Here is a 20878-nt window from a genome sequence, read left to right on the forward strand (position 1 = left end):
TTCTTTTAAATTAAAATGTATACATTTATTTTAACTAGAAATATTAGAAAATTAATATATGATATTATATTAATTAGCCTAAATAAACTGAGTATTCCCAGACACAGAGATTTCTGGCACAAATTTGTGTGGCTGGTGAGCTAATTTGCTTGCAGGTGCATAAATATTTAATCTTATTTTTAATTATAATAGAACAATGAGATCCCACAAAACAAAAACAAGAATTGCACGGCCTATAGAAGGTTCGTCACAGTTGCGTGACCACTGACTGGGCTTACATGAAACATCGTTTTGTTTAACTGAAGTCTTAGGTCAAAATTATAGGAACCTACCCTAATTTAAAACTTTGAAAAAGTTCATTCCACAGGGAATGTGACAGTAGTGTCTTTCCCATGAGTTTTGTCACTGAAAACTTGGCACTGAGCTGGAACTCAGCAGGAGGTTCTCACTGTTTACCCACTTCACTGGGAAATTACGCAAGGCTGTCTAGGGAGCAAGGGTCTCAGAAGGGCCATGTCCCCAGGAAACCCAGGGCTGGTGAAAGAAGAAGCCTGCTTCCCTAGGCATCCAGCAGCAGCAGCAGGAGATGGCAGGTCCCAGATATCACCATACAAGCGCAGCTCTTATCTGGGCAAGGGGAACCTTGCTCCGCAGGCCTCTGGGCACGGCTCAGAGGGGCAGGTATGGGGGCAGCTTGGACATGTAGGTGAAATTGCATCCAGGAGATAACATGGTATGTCCTCTCATGTCTGTCCAGTGTCACACACTTTCTGTGTTTGGGGTTTTGAGTGTTAGATTTTAAAGTGATACTCACCCCAGTGTGTTATAGTCAATGATCACAGCAATTTCAGCCGGGACCTGTGCTCTGTTTATGTGAAAGAGAAGCTAATTGTACCTCAGTGGGCCAGCAAATAAAGCCATAATAGTCGGAAAGTAACGCCAAGAGGCCACTTACTTGGCTATATGCAGGGCTGCAAGAATCAGTGACAGTCTTGATTGTGACGACTTTATAAAGATTAAAGGGGATTGATACAGTAAGAGCTGAGGTCACACATATGTCCCAGGGCTTCAGAACACAACCTTTGGGAGGCAGAAGCGTTTCTCCAGCCCAGTAGAAGTGAAGTTACATGGACATTTGGAAGCAGCCACCATTCAAGAAACCTGTATTTTAAGAAGTGATTAACAGATCGTTTCTGAAGCATGCTGTGCACTGGGGTGTATATTGCAGGAGGACTTCATGTGGATGGGAACCCAAAATGAATTTCGACAGTCTCAGGGGATTTGAGTGCAAGGCCACTTTGTATTCACTATGGTCTCACTGGCCTGCAGATCACTCCTCCTTAAGTCTAAATTAAGCCTAATGAAGAAGTCCAGTGGTGACATACTTATCGCAAAGCGAGAGAAAGCTAAGGTAGGAAAGGACCAGTTTTTCAAAACATCATTGTTGTTGTGCCATAGAATTTGTGAGCGTGACCACACCTCAACAGTTCTTCTCTCATCCCCCTGCTTGAGGACACTCCCATTCGTGAGGCTTGAAGCTCTTGGCTCATATACAAGCAACACCAGGGAGAGCACGCCTGATCACATATGTAAGGATTTCAATATACCATCTTCAGACTCTTTAAAAATGCAGGACCACATGAATATAATGTGCCCAACGATTTAACTCAAACATGTAAGGAGAAAACAGAAGTGACCAAATATAAGCTACAACAGAGATGAGGAACCAATGTGACCAGTGAGAGAACGGCTCGTGCCCAGGGGGGTGACTAACTTGGAGTAGTGGCCATGTTTATGCTCTCGGCATGATCTGCCTATGGCTTAAAATTTTAGCTCAGCTGCGTTTTAGGGTACTGTGGATTGGACATGGAAGGCTGCAGAAGAAGCCTTGCGGAGATGTACGAGAGAGACGGTAGCACTTTCTTTATAGGACAAGCGATGTAGAACAGCGGGTGGTGGGAACCGGGAATACTAGCTGATCTAGTACTGAGTCTGAGACACACAAAGTCACAAACCCTGCCCTGAATGAGAGGACAGAGGGAGGTGAGATAGTCCTCGGTGAGGAGGAAGACAATGCGCACTGGGGAGACATGTGCAGTGCCAAAGGCAGTAAGGTGAGTCAGGTCATGTGGAGACTCCACTGGGATGCTAACTCTGACCAGACATGTGAGCGTGTGTTCCAAACACAGCCATGGTCAATGGTAACCCGGAGTTTAGCATCACACATGGACCTGAGAGTGAAGAGCCAAGACAGGATTTAGAGTGAAGAAGAAGAAACCTCTGGCTTCTATTTCCATAACCCACAAATTAATAGACAGTTAGAAGAAGGCAAGGAGCAGAGAGACAGGCTGACTGAGAGGCTCGGGCCAGGAGGCTACGCAGACGCCAATGTGGAGGCTGGTCTGGGAGCACTAGTTAGGGGCACTGAGTGGCCAGAGGGCAGGAAGAGGGAGAGATCACCAAGCTGTGAGATGCTAATGACAGATGAAGAGGATTAGGAATGAGGACAGATGGGGGAGGGCAGGAGGGACAGGGCAGGGCCCTAGAGCAGCAGAGATGGCAGAAAAACCCTGTGGATAAAGAAAGCTGAGGAGTAAGTCCAGCAGGAAGGGACCACGTCTTCCACAAGGAAACAAAGAAACATAAGCAGTGTTTGGAAAACATAAATTCAAAACCCTTCTCTGTGGTGGGCTGTGTTACCTAATAGGTAAGAAGGGCCTTTGTGGGAGTGAGAAGGAGATTAACTGATCCCTGAGCTACTTATACACTCACACCATACATCCACTCACACATTTACACACTCACACACATCCACATGTTCACACATGCACACACTGTCAAGCACACCTGCACCCACAGTTAGACTGTGAGTAAGAAGTTATTTAAGAAAGGTTGAATAAACTTTCCCAGAGCTCAGAGAGTCCTCTTTCCTTTTCAGACAAGAAAAGCATTTTCTCCACATGTTCATGATTTTAATAAAGTTTTGTTGTTTTGTCATTTTCTGGGATTTTTCAGTGTTATTGATGTCGAACATAAATGTGTACATTCAAGGGATGAGAATGTGTTGTCACGAACCAGAACTCTGATCCTGCTCACCTCCCCCACTGTCTGGGACAGCTTGCCTCTATCTGTCAGTGTGTGTGTGTGTGTGTGTGTGTGTGTGTGCTACTACGTATGCCTTTCCCTTGTGCCTTTGGATCCGAGCCTTCAGGATTTCACAAACTGCAAAGAAATGGAACTCTATCTCTTCCTAGAATTTGACATCTTGTTACTCTAAACGTGGGTACAAGTTGGGTGTGTCAGTGAGCATCTGTGATCTCAGAGCTTGACTGGCTGAGGCAGGCAGATAATGAGTTCCAGGGCAGCCTGTACTACCTAGTGAGACCCTGTGCCCCCAAATTAAAAAAGAAAAGAAAAGAAACCCAAATAAACAAAACGTTTGTATAGAGGAAAATAGGAATTAACATATTTGTCCCTCTGAAAACCGACATGTGATATTGTCAACTCGATATCTAGATCAGCAAACAGGCAAGCCTATGGGTGTGTCTAGGTGGGAGTGTCTAGATTAGGTCAGTTAGGTGAGAGGAACCCCCTGAGTGACAGTGCTGCCCACTGATCTGGAGTCTTGGCTAAATGAAAAGGAGAAAGCTTATCAGCAAGCTTGGAGCCTACTCCCCTCTCCTTCCTCACTGTGGATACAATACTGCCTCATGCTCCTGCTACCATGACCTCCCCACCCTGCACTCCCCACCCTGCACTCCCCACCATGCCCTCCCAACTCTACCCTCCCTACTTGCAAACTGTGAGTCCCCATAAACCCTTCCTCCCAGAAGTTGCATTTTGTCCACCAACCAACACACCATACAGCAGTTTCAAACTACTAAAAGACTAACCTCTGGCATTCTAGACACCAAAAGCTGCAAATGCTTTATGCCTTGTGTAGTCTATGTTTTTCAACATGTGTTCTGCCTTCACAGGAAATGGAACCCCAAAACCTGTCCAAGGTCACCGAATTTCAGCTCTTAGGATTCCAGAACCTTCTTGGGTGGCAGTCCATCCTCTTCGCCATTTTCCTGTGCTTCTATCTCCTCACCATTGCAGGGAACACCGTGATCATCGCAGTGGTGAGCGAAGACCCGCGCCTGCGCTCTCCCATGTACACCTTCCTCCAACATCTGTCCTTCCTGGAGATATGGTACACATCCACCACGGTGCCCCTGCTGCTGGCCAACCTGGCCTCCTGGGGCCACACGCTGTCCTTCCCTGCCTGCATGGCGCAGCTCTACTTCTTCGTGTTCTTCGGTGCTACTGAGTGCTTCCTCCTTGCCGCAATGGCTTATGACCGGTACCTGGCCATCTGCAACCCGCTCCACTACTCCGTGCTCATGAGTCCTGACAACTGCGCTGCCCTGGTCACAGTCTCCTGGGTGACAGGGGTGGGCACGGGATTCCTGCCTTCCCTGATGATTTCTAAACTGGACTTCTGTGGGCCCAACCGCATCAACCATTTCTTCTGCGACCTCCCTCCGCTGATGCAGCTGTCCTGCTCCAGTGTCTATGTGACAGAAATGGCCATCTTTGTCCTGTCTATTGCTGTGCTGTGCATCTGTTTCCTCCTAACCCTCATGTCCTATGTTTTCATAGTGTCCTCCATTCTGAGAATCCCTTCCACTTCTGGCAGGCTGAAGACGTTTTCTACTTGCGGCTCGCACCTGGCCGTGGTCACCATCTACTATGGGACCATGATCTCCATGTACGTGCGCCCAAATGCACACTTGTCACCAGAGACCAACAAGGTCATTTCCGTCTTCTACACCGTGATCACTCCGCTGCTGAACCCAGTCATCTACAGCCTGAGAAACAAGGACTTCAAGGAGGCAGTTAGAAAAATCATGAGACTCAAGTGTGGGGTCTACAGAGCCAAAGTGAAAGGCGGTGTCCTCAGCCAGTAGGGAACCCTGCACATGCGTGGGGCTTCCAGGCTCTGCACTAGGATTTGTTTCTCATTGGTGCAGCTTGGGTACAGAAGTTTCTCTAAGGCTCTATTAGACGGGCCTTTTAGACACAAAGTTTGGTGTTAGTCAAACGCTGTCCAAAGAGCAAATGAAAAGAGACAAAAGTTTGAAATGTCCTCATGGGAAGAAAGAATAAGCAAGAATGCCCGCAGTGCCAAGCATTTCTTTTTTATATGACTTAAAATTTTAAGGTGTTAATTTAATTAATGACAACCCAGAAAAGAAAGAAACAAAGAAAAAGATGGGGGGCAGATTTATAAAACTTCATATCTTGGGGTTCACTACTTTACCCACTTTCTTTGTTTCTTAATTCAGATGATACTTAGGAGATCTCTGTTAGTCTTGCCCAGTGCTCTATTCATTTACCCTGCATATATTTTTAATCCTCTGACCTGTACCAGGTCTGTGTTACAGTCTGACACATACAAGAAAGACCAGGCAGAGAAGACAGTTCCTTAATGGATGCTGCGGACTGGAAGGGAAGAGAAATGCATTAACAACAACAAAAACACAAAGGAACTTCTGACTTGAGTTTGTGAAAACCACAAGCTGGTGCTGGACATGGTAAAGCAGTCAGTTCGTGGGCTTAGACAGCGAGGTTCACACTGGGTTTCAACTTCCACTGCGGGCTGAGAAGACTGGGAGGAGCCCCAGGCAGAGGACAGACACTGAGGACAGAAGAAGGCATGAAGGAGGAACCTGGAAAGCCCACAGAAGAATTTGGAGAGAGGCCAAGTTGGATTGTACAGGTTAAAAGTCCACAGAATTTTCAAATCTGTCTAAATTAGCACCAAAGGATAGCACACAGACAACTGAATGATAAACTTTGCATTTAAAAAAAGTCTCAGTGATAATGAGAAAAAGAGACATTGCTTCCCCCACCCGTCCACCCAACCCAGGGGAAAAAAAAAAACTGTTAGGGTCTCTGCAGGAGTTCATGTTGGGGAGGAAGCTGGCTTGATTTTAGGTTTGAGGATATAACTCACCAAAGCAAGCATGCTGGTGGAGAATGTGAACCAGAGAACCAAGTGAAGAACGGGCCAGGAAGGAACTTCAAAACATGAGACATGAAGGAAAAGGAAACCCAGCCTGCAAACAGAAGTAAAGCTTTACAGTGGGGGGGTGGGGGGAGCCTCCTGTCAGGACTGCACAGGTCCTGGAAGGGATGGGAGCATCTGTCTGCCACCAGTCAGCAGGCAGGAGATGGAGGGAGACACTTCCATGAAGCAGCTCAGAACAGATACTGCTGCTATCCCTGTGCAGGGTGGTGGCCTCTTTGTGGGAAGGGTGACTGTGGAGGAGGGAATGACCCTGAAGGAACCGCAGGCAGGGGCATAGGTAAACAGTTGTCCTGAGAAACGAGCTTCTGAAGGGAGAGGGAAAAGCGTCTTACTGGAGGGACGGTTGTGTTTCTGTAGATCGTCAGGGTTTGAGCATCTGGGTACATCTGAACACTTGTGTGGAAGGTCTGTTAGTATATAAAAATAGAAATGATTACTGGAAGTGCTGACCAGAGCCCAAGATACAGCGAAAGACTGTGGGCAAATGCGGATATGGCAGCACACCGCAGGAGATGATTTGTTTACTGTAGGATGCGGGGAGGTCATTTCAATGCCATTTTATGGAAACCGAGAGGGGATTTGCTTATTTTTCTGGAAAGAGATCAGTTAAAAACTAGTAGATCTGAATTTGAAGACCATGGTGACAGCATGTAAGAGGAAGGGGGCGAGAAGATGGGCATTTATCCCTCCTGAGGGGAGAGGGAGCTACGTGCCAAGACAGAATCAGGTTAAAGAAGATGTTTTCCAGGGGACTGAGATTAGTGGAGAGTGTCCTAAATAAAGCATTCAACAGCATAGACTATAATATGAGGTGGCCACAGAGGGCACAGACGTTAATGGTTTCACGTGCACAGTTGATACTCAGCTTCCACTAGGCAGGGTGGGTGGGTGATCGGGAAGACAGGCCCCTGAGCAGGAAGCCTGAGCTGCAGCAGGTTCTGAACTATCGGAGTCACCTTCCAACACCAGCCCACTAATGAGACCGTTTCTCTTCCCCCACAGGGGACCACACCAAGGAAAACACCAGTGTCCCCAGATTGTAACAAGGTGTGCTCCAGGTGACTGAAAGTTAGCACAATTCTTGGTTCCCTTCATTGGGTGACTTAAATTTTTCTTTTCGATTACTTTAGACTGTGTGTGTGAATATTTTGCCTGTGTGTTTGTATGTGTGCCACATGGTAGCCGTGGAGGTCAGAAGAGGGCATCACATCCCCTAGAACTGGAGATGCCTGTGAGCACCCATGTGAGCGCTGGGAACCTAGCGTGGGCCCTTTGTAAGAACAGCACATGCACTTAAATACTGAGCCGTCTCTCCAGCCCTCCATGATCGCATTAAAAAGTACTATTTGTTCTCATTCTACCTGGATTGTCGTTCTTTAGATTTTTTTTTTTTTTTTTTTTGAGACAGTGTCTCACTGTGCAGCCTTGACTGGCCTGGAACTTGCTTTGTAGACCAGGCTGGCCTTCAGTCGCAGAGATCTGCCTTCTTCTGTCTCGGAGTGCTGGGATTAAAGGTGTTCCCTGCCTGTATTATCCTTTTAAAGGAACGGTTTCAGACATCTGATGGTTTTCCAGTCCTGGAAATGTTGGGAAGACTAGTTCAGGACCTTGGACAAAGCCCATCCACTGCAATGAAGGACTTCTTTGTGCCCCAACATGCTTCTACTGTCTAAACTTAACCATGTTAACTAGCTATTGTGCTATAAAATAAAACAGTTCATTTATTAATATGTGATTGTCAGTGATTTTTGGTCAATATTCTATATTACCAACAGTTATATGATAAATGGGGATACTGGCTTTGAACTGCCAATCAATCAACCTTTCTACTCTCATGAGAACCACAGAGAACAGGCCTGATCAACATCATTACCCACATATTGATTGGCTGATTGAGTGATTGATCGATTTCTTTTTGTATAGACAAGGTCTCATGTTGTATTTCAAGGTCTGGAACTAACTATGTAACCTAGGCTGGTCTTAAATACTGACCACTCCTATGAAGATGTCAACCAGAAAGTGGGGATCAGCTCTTTCTATAGTTAAAAGAAAAAAATCATAATAATAGAAATTATGAAAGTCTTCAACCTTAAATCCTATCAGATAAAAACAATTTTGTATTTACTAAAGACAGTTTTAATAGCCATGGAGAATTTCTCATTTCCTTGCTTTGTGTAAAGTCTGTATGCAGGCTAGACATGTCTGTGGGTCTGTGTTGACATGCATTTTCATGCAGGTTCCACGAGGCTTAGCCTCAGCAGATGAGGGCTAGTCTCACTGTTTACACTCTCTGAACAAGACAGCGACTCAGAGTTCTCTGATGTAGGTTTGTATTTATTATTGAAAGACCTTGATTGATGTATTTATTACAGGCTGGTTCTGCCCAAATCATCATACCTGAAGTTACAGCACTTTGCTTGTGTGTGTGTGTGTGTGTGTGTGTGATGTGCATTTATATGTGTACGTGTGTGTGTGTGCATGTATGTGAAAGTTAGAAAGAAATCTCAAATGTCATTCCTTAGGTTCCATCTACCTGTTCTCTTCCTTCTTCCTTTCTTCTTTTATATTTAGTTAGTTCTTCAAGGATTTGGTCCAATGTATTTTGATCATATTCACCTTCTTCCTCCAACTCTTCCCAGACCCACCCCTTTCTGCCCCACCCAATATTGTGTCCTTCCCATCCACATCAAAGCCAATTTGTGCTTTCCCAACATTCTTGGATGTGTGGTCTTACACTGGAGTTTGGCTGACTTGTCGAGGACTACACTGTTAGAGAAAACTGACCCTTCATCTCCCAGCAGCTAAAAATTGCCAGTAGCTCCTCAGCTAGGGGTAGAACTCATGCCCACCTCCCTCCTCTCTGTTGGGATTCTACCTGGTTCAGGCTTGCGCAGGCCTGGAGAACAGTGGGTTCATTATGTGTAGCTGTCCTGCTGTGGAGGATATGGTGATTCCTGTGGCCATCTATCACCCTTGACTCTTACACTTCTTCCATCCCCTACCCACCTCTTCTGCCGAGATCCCTGAATAGCTGCCATCTCACAGGATGGAATTCATCAAGTCCTGTAGGCTGTCTAGTCAGTAATCCTCAGTGATCCCCCAGGTGTGCCTTCTAGTGCTGAGATTTCAGGCTCACACCACCAGGTTTTTTTTTATGTGGTTCTGGGGATCGGTCATTACTAGTATTCAATAACCCAGTCCTCAAGACCTTCCCTCATGAGATGCCAAGTATCAGAGCCTGGCCTGCATGGTGAGTTACAGGTCAACCAGGGCTACCCAGTGAGACCTTGTGTCAAAAGAAAAACTTTGAATGTCCCTTTCCCCATTGAGCTCTTCTAGGGCCCCATCATTTCACTTTTGCTCCGTATCAATCTCTTACTACCAATAACGGTCATTTCCTGTCCACATAACTTCATGTCTCTTGCAGCCGTCCCTGCTGTTTGTTACTTGTCTGGACCCACATGAGAAAAAAAATTTCTACAGTCACCTCTGTTGAAATCTCTGGGAAGCAGTCTGGTTTTGGATAAAATTTCCACTTGCTTCTGTAACAATCGACTCGCACTGACTCTTAAGTAAAAATCCAGCCCCACATCAAGAGCACAATTTGTACTGACCATGGACAACACATGGATATAGAAAATGTGACAATTTAGTAACAACTGTTACTTGAACCATAAAAAGTATATCTGTAAAATTACACACAGCAGTTATGCAAGAGGTGGAGGGGAGCCAAGGTCTGAGGTGTACTCAGGAGGGACATTCTGATCAAGTAGGAATTATGTGATCCTCTCAGAAACCAGTGAGATCATGGCATGGAAGCTTCTTTATTTTTTGGCTCTCTGTTCTTATGTATAAATTAGGAAGTTTTATAAAGATTTATACAATCAGTTTGGATGGTTGGCATGAACTGACTGATCAAGTAAGAAATTAGGATTCTACTATATTTTTCTTTCTAGCTTAGAAAGAAGATGGGCTATGATGTGTGCATGTGTGTGTGTGTGTGTGTGTGTGCATGTGTGTGTGTCTTGTGATTCTTTGTACTTTTCAGGGTGAAAAGCAAGGGCACAGGGAAGGCTCCTCCAGGCATTGGACAGAATGGAGAACCAGCAGGATTTGTGTGTCTATTAGAGAGATTTTGACCAGAAAAGACTTTCTGCAAACCACATAATGAACAGGATAAGTAACTGATGCCTTCATACTGAAGAAATAGATGTTTCCATAGCCTTATAGACAGAGAGCTCATACCTGTGATTCAGATGCAAGATTGGCATAAATTGCTAACAAAAATGTCAAGCTGTCCATCTGCAAGTGATCAAAAAGCTTGAGCTAATGTTTTAGGGTTGTAATACCCAAGGTTTCTTAAGGCATTCATGAAACAGCAGGCCCTATCCTTTGTATCCCTACCTCTCACCCCCACCTCCACCCCGCCCCTGCCCTGCCACTCCTATTAGTCCCCTTTGCCCCTCAAAGCTTTCACTTTTACTTTCTTGTCATTTGCACATTTATCATTTCATGTGTCTATAAAGATTAGGGGCATTAATTGAGAGAAAAGGTGAGACCTGTCTGATACGGACTTAATTGATCTCCACTTGTGCCTGTTTTCCTGCAGACAGCATTCATTACCTTGTTGGTCTGTATGACTGAAAACACTGTGTGCACATGAACAGCATTTTCTTTATCCTTGAACTCAGGTTTTTTTTTTTTCCCAGAGGATCTGCCGTTAGTGAGCAAAACTAACACCTTCTAGAGTATAATTGCTCCCTGCCTTGCCTGTGTTTCAGTTTCTGAGAGTCAAGGGTGGTTCAGCAAGAATGTGTAGATAAGTGTCCCATGTCAGCGTCAGTGCTGATTTCTTATCTTATGTCTGGAAGACAGACAGACAGGTGGTTATTGCTGGTGGCCTTTACCCCAGGACTCCCACTTGGCCTGCTCTCCTGTGCCAAGATGCCAACTCTGGATCTGCCCCCATGGCCTCCTCCCACAGTGTACCTAACCACTTCATGCCCAGGTACAGAAGCCACCTCCCTCACCTGTGATGGTGAAAAGGCCACCTTCCCTCTCCTTTTGCTTATCTTGCTATGTGACTATCCTCACTCTGCCTGGCACAGAGCCTACTTGGGGGGCAGTAGGCATGATTTCCTTCTTGGGAAGGACTGTGTTGTGTCTCCTGCACTTTGGAGTGCTCTATTGGATTCCCCCCATACGTGGAGGTTTCAGTCCAGAGGCCCCGTGTCTTAGTCTTCTCTGTACTTTCTAGCAGTCTTTCCCCTGGAACTTTCCAGACTTCCCACCTGGCTTCCAAGGGCTTGTATTGGCTGGTGCAGTAGGATCCTTCTTAGTTTTGAGCTTAGTCACTGATGGACAGTGGCAAGGACTCCTGGGTCCCTCTCCTGTCCCTGGATGTCTATCTGTCCAGGGTGAGGTATGACCCTTCCTCATGCCTCTTGGTATCACTGCTCAGCAGGAGACTCCCTACTCTGAGCTCTCACTTTCTTTGTTTGAAAAGAAGGTGTATTTCCATCCATTGTTGTCTAACAGGAAAGAAACACAGTAGGTGCTGAATAAATTATCTTAAAGACTCTGAGGACTTCTGCAAGTCCGGCCTCAACTGCGGTGTTTCACCTATAACTTGTGTAAGCCACACAGCCACCCCAGGGAGACTTGAAGCTTTTGAGGACACTGAGGCATAGAGCACCTGAATCACTGTGTGATGGTCACACCACAGAACTAGGATGTAAACCCAGATTGTCTGAGTCGAGAGATCCTCATGCTGGGGAGCCAAATGTTCTTCTGAACCTTTACACTGTGTAATCAGGGAGTCATTGGCAAGACTCTCCTCAGACCTCCTTTCCATCAGTCAGGAGCAGATGCAGGACTTCTAAGAACAAACCCCTATGCCTCCAAGGCATCCCAGGCGATTCCAGAAAAGGGCAAAGCCAAACATGGCCCCCTGAAGTGGCTCCCGTCCTCTTCTTGTCTTATCACACGAGTCCCTAGCCAGCTTGGACTTCCGTGCTGCAAACCTGGCAGGGACTGTTGCTCCGCACTGCTGGGTCCTCTCTGCTTTCCCTAATGATTCATTGGAGCCTATCCTCACCAAAGTAGCAGGGGGACCACCAGTGAAGGCGACAAGAGAGCTGAAGTCAGGAAATAAAGGGAAAGAGGGGCTGAAGCGAAGAAGAGGAGTAGGGAGGCTCCATCCCAGGGCCTAAGCCCCTTGATAGCAGCCACGGCCTCCCAGGATGGAGTACCATCATGTCTAGTACCATGGGGAACAGAGAGATAAGTTTCCAAGGTCAGAGGAACTTTCCAGAGCCCCTCACTTCCCTTGAGTGCAACCAATGATAGCCAGACATGGAGGTGATCAGGCAGGGCCTGGGGTGTTTCTCCTTTGCCCACTGTGGCCAGTGCCTCTCCAAGACACCAGATAAAAATGTCACCAAGAAGGAAGGGAAGAAGACAATGAGGTCTCAGCTAGGGACTCCCTCTGGCTTAGCTGTACACAGTGACCATTTGGTTACCAGGTGGGGATGTTTACACCAATGTAACTCTGTCATCAATGACTCCCTCCACCTGCCAGAAGCCACACCTTTATGTTGGGTTTGTTCTGCCTGCCCTGGAGGATCTGGGCTCCTACCTATGCCAAAGGATGGGGTCAGGTCAAGACCCTGGGTGGAGCACCACTCTACTGCCTTTGCAGTTCACTCTGGCTGGGCTGGGTCACCTACACTCTGCTCTCTTTTTCCTTCCCCACTCTGTCCCTCAGTACCCACTGTGCCTGAGGTCTCGAGCGCTCCAGGGTCTCATCAGGAAGCAAATGCTGTACACGAAGTGCTGCCTGGTCTCTCACAGGAAAGAACCCCTCACAGACAGTGTCCCTCACAGACAGCGCCCCCACAGGACAGCGTCCCTCACAGATGACAGCGCCCCCACAGGACAGTGCCCTCACAGATGACAGCGCCCTCACAGGACAGCGCCCCTCACGGACACACCCACAGGCCCATCTGATATTGTTAATTTCTCCTTAAAACTCTCTTCCCAGGAGATTCTAGGTTGCGCTGTTTGGGTAATTAAAACTAGCCAGCACAACTGGGCTCCATGCAGTGCAGCTGTGAGACTCAGGGAGAAGAGCGCTCTGGGGAGCCGGAGTTGTGTAACCAAGAACAGCACACTCGCCTGAAGAACAGGCTGCTTGGGTCCCTCTCAGAACTGCTCCCAGGAGCCAGACCATAGTTTCTGTCTCCTGAGAAGTGTCTTTATCTGGGATGTCAGGGAGAATGTCATTTCTGGTCCCAAGGTCCCTTGGTGGAGCAAGTAGGAACCTATCTGAAGCTAAGCGTGTATGTGATACACATTGAAAAGAGTGAAGCCTCTAGGTTGGGTTTTTTTCTTCTCTTTCTTTAGCTTTTTCGAGATAGCATTTCTCTGTATAGCTTTGTAACCTGTCATAGAGTTCACTCTGTAGATCAGGCTGGCCTTGAACTCACAGAGATCTGCCTGCCCCTGCCTCCGCCTCCTGGGATCAAAGCTGTGTGCCACCACTTCCCAGACATGCCTCTTGGTTTTTTTCTGTGTCATCTCTACTCTTCCTTGAGCCAAGAGGGTATCTATGAGTGTTACAGCTCTGAGAGGAAAGGCATCCTGACTGTCTGAGCCAAAGAATACCACAAAGTCACACTTCACAACAAACCTCACACAAGGGATTTATTTGGAAAGACTCCAAAGGGTGGCTGCCTCTGCTGGGGCAAGAAGCAGGGGTAAACTGAGCAGGTTTTTTATAGGGTTTCTGGGGAGGTAGAGTTTTCCGGGGTGCCCTGGGATTAGTAGGATTCTTTGGCCTGATCCTGGGGCAAGCTGGGGGATTGGTGGGGTTTTGTTCTCAAGGATTGATAGTATGCTTTTCCCTGGCCCTGGTCTTGGGATCTAGTCAGCGTCAGGGTGTTCTTTCCTTGGCCCCATTCACCCTATGGTATTCATCCAAGAAGCTCTGCCATATGCAAACCTTCTGTCCGAGGCACTGCCTTGGGGACAGAAAGTCAGAGTTGCGGTGTTTGGTAGATAGAGGCCATGCTCCATTCTCCGTGGATGAAGGACAGTGGCCTCAGTTTGCAGCTGTTTGTTTAGCAGCGTCCAGACCAGCATGTAACACAGACGTGGCCATAACTTGGAAGTCTGGCCTCTTGGCTCATAAGCTGTTTGCAGTTAGCCATCCTTATCTCTGTTCTCCTCAGCTAATAGGAACACACTGTTTCCATAAAGTGGGGTTTCTTAAGCTGAATCAATCAGGAACCATAAAATACAGTCTTTAGCTATGACTTTGCCCCTGGGAGAGGACGTGAGGGTGTGATAGGATGGGAGTGGGGGGCAGGGGCCACATTATGAAATGCCACAAGGCATGGGCACTGGATTCCTTCTTAGGAAGGCAAGATTTAAACTATTTGAAAAGGCCTGAGCTATATTTGGGGTGGGGGTAGAATGTACAGCCTGTCTTGGCTGCCACCTCATAATCTTGAGCAATGGTTCACTCTCTAATCAGGAAGTGAGGTAGTCTTCATCACTAGGGACCCATGATCTTCATTCAGCATGCCTTGAGAGTGTAGCAAGTATCTCCCATCTCACGTCTCTGGGACCCCTGATATGTTTGGTCAACTTACTTTGAACACTAGTAACACCACACACACACACATACACACACACACACACACACACACACACACACACACACACCATTTCAGGCCTGTGTAGAAATTCCAGGAAAGTCTCTGCTAATCTCTGTGACCACTGAAGTGTCTTTCCTTATTTCTTCATCTCTGTGACTGTCATGTGTCCTTCCTCTTTCCTTCTACACTATAGTTTCTGAGGCACATACAAATCCCCATTCCTTCTCTGTAACCCACACCTTCTTCAACACTCTGCACACTGTTCCCCAAGGAGGCTTTCCCCTCTCCTTGGCACCTGAAGTTTGAGAGAGCATGCCCAAGGTCTGGGTGACTGGCAGAGGCTAGAGGAAGAGTGATCCTTCTAGCTTAGCCTTTCTCTCCGTTGCAAATAAGAAGGCTGGTGAGTGATGCTCTAACCAGAGGCTGGCATAGACATAGACAGAGAAGGTGAAATTGCAGAGGAAGCCACCCAGTTCCTTGTAGGCAGAGAACTAAATAGATCCCAGGCTGACCCTAGGAAGAAATGAAGGTTTGGAAGAGGGAACACTAGGAATTTGCCCCAAGGAAAGGTGGAAGATGGTTGCTACAAGCTGTGGGCCAGCCTCCTATCCACTTCAACTTTCTAGTGTTCCAAACTTTTTTTGTAGCTCACCTTGGGGACAGAGCCATTATACTTCCTTACTCCCCTCCTCCATCCCTTTCCAACTGGAAGTCCAAGAAGAGCTGTTCTCACAGTATCACTTTCTCTCTCTAGAAGATGAGGAAGTTTAGTACTTTTGGCTTCACGCCAAGATACTATTTACCAATCGCCAGGCAATTTACCAATCGCCAGGCAATGGTCCTCTGCCCTATAAAAGTCAGTGACAGTGAGGGCAGAGGAAGTGTTCCTTTCTTCGTCTCTCTGGTGAGATCACTGGCCTTCCTCTCCATCTCAAGGCAGTCCTTTCAGAAGAGCAAGACTACTTCTTGGTGAGCATTTCCAGTGTGGGCTGTGATACCTGGTGAGGGAGGCCAGCTGTTAAGGGAAAGATGACTTTGGAGCTGGTGAATCCATGTCCTTAGCTAAGGGGCTGATGGCTCTTGAGCACCATGGCTCAGAACTTTCTACCACATAGAGAGCCTGCACCTGCTCTCCAGAGGAGCCATTCTTGACTCAGCCCTGTCAACTGTGGAGGGAGATCTAGTGCCCTCTGGACCCATGCAAGAAGAATTCTCTTGGGTAAAATTCCTTCCCTGGGAAGAAAGACCCCTCCCATCCTCCATGCCTTGATATGGAATGTTTTCCAGTTTTGTATCCTTTCAAATGGTCACATCTAGCATAAAGCCAGTGTTAGATAAATTTTGGCTTCCAGAAAGAATGAGTGAATGAACGAAAGAATGACTGAATGAATGACTATATAGATAAATAACAGTCGGGTGCGGGGGTTGCTGGATTACAGGTCTGAGCCCCATAGCTCTGACCCCACTGTCCTCACTTGCATCTCATTCAGTGTTCACAGGAGTCACCATGGCCTGGTCCTCCAGCCTGAAGAGCCTCCTCACAGTCTTTGTCTTTATCAACTTGGCTGTCAGCTCTGTGGGTAAGACTAAAAATGGCATTACTTTCTCCTCAAGAAGGGAGAGGTGAGGTGAGCAGTCAAGAGCCTGGGGACATAACCAACCAGATGAGATTCCAGTGGTCTGTCTAGCCCCTCATGGCTTCTTGGCTCCTAGGAAATGTTAACTATTTGGCTCTGGGGTTATCTTTTAAATGATGTATATTTCTTCCTTGCAGAGAGTTACCAGTGTACGGTATATCCATGTGTAACTGAACCATGTGCTGCTTGTGAAACCACTAAAGGCTGCTTCAATGAAATACAGAAATTTGACACACCATGTAAGCCAACTCTCACACCTTGAGTGTCTCCAGTTTATCCTTGCTTCCTTTCCAGGATGAGACTGGGGGCTGGGGTTCTGGGAGGTGGTGGAGATGGAGCACATGCTTGTTGTAGGACCTGGGTTCTACATGATGAGGACCATTCGGGTGTGACTCTTCTTACTTTCACACTATTAGGAATCTAACTCAGGGCATCACACATTCTAAGCATGTACTCTACGACCAGTAACTCCCTTAGTAACAAATGGTCCCTCTGTTGGTTTGTTCTCTGAAACAGACCATTGCAGATGGAGGGACTCTTGGAAAAGTGCAGTACTCAAGGCAGAGGGCATGAAGCAACAGGTTCTTTACCACTAACTCAGGAGGAAAATTTACTTGGTGGCTTAATTTTTTACAGCTGTCCTGACAGATGGAACATTTAAACAAAAAGGATGTATTGCGGACTCAAACACATGCAGTAGCCTAACAATCTCAGCAACCCTGGGGGATCAACGGACATTTAACTATGCAAACAGCTGCTGCACATCTGTTAACTGCAACAAAGATGACTTAACACGTGAGTACTGCTCAGGCCTGGGCCCCACCTTCTCAGGGCCCCTCTGCCTTTCCCTGGGTGCATCTCTCTGCTGATGGGCTGCAGCCATGACACTTGCCTTCCCTTTTTGCTTGAAGCTTTCCTTTGTAAAGGGTCTGAGTTGGATACACGCCCCTCTCTTGGGTATGTGTGCACACAGTTGTGTACACAGACTGGGTGACAGCTGTGCAGCAGTAATTGCTCCTGGGTCTATTCTCTAAGTAGGTTCAATGACTCAGTATGTTTAAATGCTTTGCTCTGCTCCTCCAGTTGACAGACGTTCCTCACCTGTTTTATTACTCATCTTAAATTTTTGTGTTGTTGAGATGTAGCCTTGCATGTATCCAGACTTGTATTGTTTTACTGAGATCAAGTAAATCCCCCACATCAGCCTGCAATGGAGTAGCTGGAAGTACAGTGTGCATGACCACACCTGGCTCATTCCTCAACCTATGATTGGCAACTTTTTAGAAAACAGATGATCTCTTACCTCATTATCTAGGACTCCTCTTTTTCAGGGCAGAGAACAGGGTAACTAATGAAGCTAATCACAGCACAGGATTCCTGTGGGAGATCCTTCACTGCACTCATACGGCAGGGCCTTTCTCCTGGGCCTCCTTCGGCTCATCTTTCTCCTGGGTCTCCTTTCAGTTAATCTTTTTCCTGGGCCTCCTTTCAGTTAATCTTTTTCCTGGGCCTCCTTTCAGTTCATCTTTTTCCTGGGCCTCCTTTCAGTTCATCTTTTTCCTGGGCCTCCTTTCAGTTCATCTTTTTCCTGGGCCTCCTTTCAGTTCATCTTTTTCCTGGGCCTCCTTTCAGTTCATCTTTTTCCTGGGCCTCCTTTCAGTTCATCTTTTTCCTGGGCCTCCTTTCAGTTCATCTTTTTCCTGGGCCTCCTTTCAGTTCATCTTTTTCCTGGGCCTCCTTTCAGTTCATCTTTTTCCTGGGCCTCCTTTCAGTTCATCTTTTTCCTGGGCCTCCTTTCAGTTCATCTTTTTCCTGGGCCTCCTTTCAGTTCATCTTTTTCCTGGGCCTCCTTTCAGTTCATCTTTTTCCTGGGCCTCCTTTCAGTTCATCTTTTTCCTGGGCCTCCTTTCAGTTCATCTTTTTCCTGGGCCTCCTTTCAGTTCATCTTTTTCCTGGGCCTCCTTTCAGTTCATCTTTTTCCTGGGCCTCCTTTCAGTTCATCTTTTTCCTGGGCCTCCTTTCAGTTCATCTTTTTCCTGGGCCTCCTTTCAGTTCATCTTTTTCCTGGGCCTCCTTTCAGTTCATCTTTCTCCTGTGCTTCCTTCCAGTTCATTCTGGCTGCAATGTTTTTTGATAGAATCATGGGGGGAAGCTATATTATATGAATAATGGATAGATATGTCCACAACTATTTCTTCTGCCTATTCCCCAAGATGAAAACTTTTCTCTCTCCATTCAGTGCCTGCACCATCTTCCACACCCAATGGTGTTGAATGTCCTGCCTGCTACAATGAGAAAACAAATTTATGCTCCTCAGTTACCACCCTAAAGTGCACAGGGGAAGAGAAAAGGTGCATTGAGGTTACCGGCAAAGGTATGAGTATTTCTTCAGACAATTTTATATACATACCCTTGCTTACTTTTTCTTATTGTTTGTCTAAGATTTGGATGTTCTTCAAGGATATAGTGAACCCAGCATTTAGTTCTGTGAGTCTGAGCTGAGCAGCTGAAAATAGTCAATGCTCATTGCATCCCAGTTTCTGCATGTCTGCCTAGAACCTGAGTCCAGCACGGTCGCTTGTTCTGGCTCAGAGTGTCTCCCAGGACTGTGTGACTTGTCAGCAGGCTGTAGTCCTTCAGATGGTGGGTTTGTTTTCTAGTTCACTCATAATTTTGGTGGTGGCAATTCCTCTTCATGCAGTGGTCTCAAGCATATCAATTGGCTCCTCTACATGCCAAGGATGATACAGAGAGGCACAGTCTGATAAGGGGAGCTATAGATTTTAATAGTCTAATCTCAGAAGTGTCATATCATTTTTAAGCTCAAACTTTATTGTAAAGAACTTACAAATTAAAAAAGAAACATCATGTAATGAGATTAGCTGGATCCAAAGATTACACATGTCAATGAACATATATACAGTTAGAGCAGCCATTATGAAGCTGTGAAGATTTAGATTGACTTTTACACTTTCCCTATCAACTATAAGTGTAGGCACTTATCCATCATATGCACATGCACGCACACACACACACACACACACACACACACACACAATGAAAACAGCACCAACAACAAATCCAGGACAGAATCAAAACTAGAAAAGCAATCTGACACATATCCTGTCATGACTCTTGTGTCCATTACCTGTATCCCGTCCTTTCTTATCACTCAATGCTTGAGAACCCTCTCAAGAGTCTTATCTCATCCCTCTTAGCAACTTGTATCTTGCTGACCCCACAGGACAGTTCTGATACAACATGAGTGGGTCTCACAGAAGTCCACTCTGCCAGTAGTTGGAGTGAGTTGAGGGAGGAGATCATCTTAGAAGATGTTTTCCACACAGAGCAAAGGGTAATATGAGGCCAAGCATTTGGTTATCTCTCCAAGGTCTGGAGGGAGCCATTTGTTGGTAGTTGAAGAGACTATGTAAGTAGGGGAAAGAACCTTTGTCTAGATAAGTTGAGATGAGTGAGGATAACAGGATGCCCACAGAATACAGGGGTGAGGTGAAGCCATCCAGTGAGACATATGCTCCCATGGTATCAGTCCTCCATGGAACTCAGAGGTCTTGAGAGAAGGGTTTTGGCTTGTGGGGAGCTATGGCATTTCCCATTATTTAGCTATTTTCCATAGCTAAGTTAGGATGGAGCAAAGATACAATTTAGAATCTACCCAAACATGTGAGGTCATTCAGGTGGTGTCCTTCCTGCATTTGTTAAGTTCATCTCTTGTAAAGAAGCCATGCTGAGCCCCGCTGCTGTTACTTGAGCCTTAACCTGGGGTTCAGCTGCTGATGAAGGGAGCTTTTCTCATGTTTATCATCCAGAACAGGGGTTCCTTATTTAAGATCATTCTGGGCACATTTCTTTCCCCAGGGGATCTGGGTGATGAGGAGAAATAAGAGGAGAACAAGAATCACGCTAACTCCTGGATATTTCTTTTAGGTGTGGGAGATTCAAGTTTAATTATATATGGGAAGGGTTGTGCAACTGAAAACTCCTGCGACCTGGATATGACCGTCCTCGGTAGAATACAGATCAAAACCTCATGCAGCTCACCTCTTTCAAACCACGGGCACCCTACCGCCAAATTCGGTTCATCATTTCTCATTTTTCTGCTCCCGCTGAAATTCTTGCTTTGATCTTCTATGAACTGGCAATCCCACACCCCTATGCCCATGGACCCATTGGTATACCTGGATGGCTACTTCCGAAACACAGAACAAATAAAACCTGGTGACAACTCCTCCGTTCTTTATGTGAAAACCTGTGTCCACTTTGTAACATTATGAGATACACAGAGATGGCTATTTCAGTATTTCTCCTATTCTCCTGCATATATAGGACGAGAAATCCTAGTCAGAAAAATTAGGAAAACCAAATCAGTAACTAAAAAAAAATTAACACTGAAAAAAAAAGAATAAATAAAGGCCAAAAAGGAAGGAAGGGAGGGAAATGTATTCATATTGGAAAGAAATTTGTGAAACTACTAGAAAAACCAT

The 20878-nt window shown here is 46.2% G+C and overlaps 2 protein-coding genes across 2 annotated transcripts; both read left to right on the forward strand.

The window, feature by feature from the left end:
- The first annotated feature begins 3980 nt into the window (after nt 1–3980).
- Nucleotides 3981–4952, forward strand: Or11l1 (olfactory receptor family 11 subfamily L member 1). Its single transcript, XM_050131598.1, has one exon. The coding sequence runs from the start codon at nt 3981–3983 to the stop codon at nt 4950–4952; it is 972 nt and encodes a 323-aa protein (XP_049987555.1).
- Nucleotides 4953–15565: 10613 nt separating this feature from the next.
- LOC126494349 (protein RoBo-1-like) lies at nt 15566–20622 on the forward strand. Its single transcript, XM_050131634.1, has 6 exons — nt 15566–15705; nt 16227–16316; nt 16511–16612; nt 17010–17168; nt 18613–18747; nt 20322–20622. Exons 2-6 carry the CDS (start codon nt 16244–16246, stop codon nt 20516–20518), a joined length of 666 nt encoding a protein of 221 aa, XP_049987591.1. The 5' UTR covers nt 15566–15705; nt 16227–16243; the 3' UTR covers nt 20519–20622.
- Nucleotides 20623–20878: the final 256 nt, after the last annotated feature.

The sequence above is a fragment of the Alexandromys fortis genome, unplaced genomic scaffold (genome assembly GCF_014885135.2).
Source record: "Alexandromys fortis isolate MF-2015 unplaced genomic scaffold, M_Fortis_MF-2015_v1.1 scaffold_367, whole genome shotgun sequence".
Taxonomy (NCBI): Eukaryota; Metazoa; Chordata; class Mammalia; order Rodentia; family Cricetidae; genus Alexandromys; species Alexandromys fortis.

What these genes read in the sequence shown, in the direction of transcription:
- LOC126494349 (XM_050131634.1), top strand. Translation starts at nt 16,244, where the DNA reads ATGGCCTGGTCCTCCAGCCTGAAGAGCCTCCTCACAGTCTTTGTCTTT. An exon ending in CTTGGCTGTCAGCTCTGTGG is followed by an intron (nt 16,317 to 16,510) that starts GTAAGACTAAAA and finishes TCTTCCTTGCAG; the next exon opens with AGAGTTACCAGTGTACGGTA. An exon ending in CAACAAAGATGACTTAACAC is followed by an intron (nt 17,169 to 18,612) that starts GTGAGTACTGCT and finishes CTCTCCATTCAG; the next exon opens with TGCCTGCACCATCTTCCACA.
- Or11l1 (XM_050131598.1), top strand. Translation starts at nt 3,981, where the DNA reads ATGGAACCCCAAAACCTGTCCAAGGTCACCGAATTTCAGCTCTTAGGA.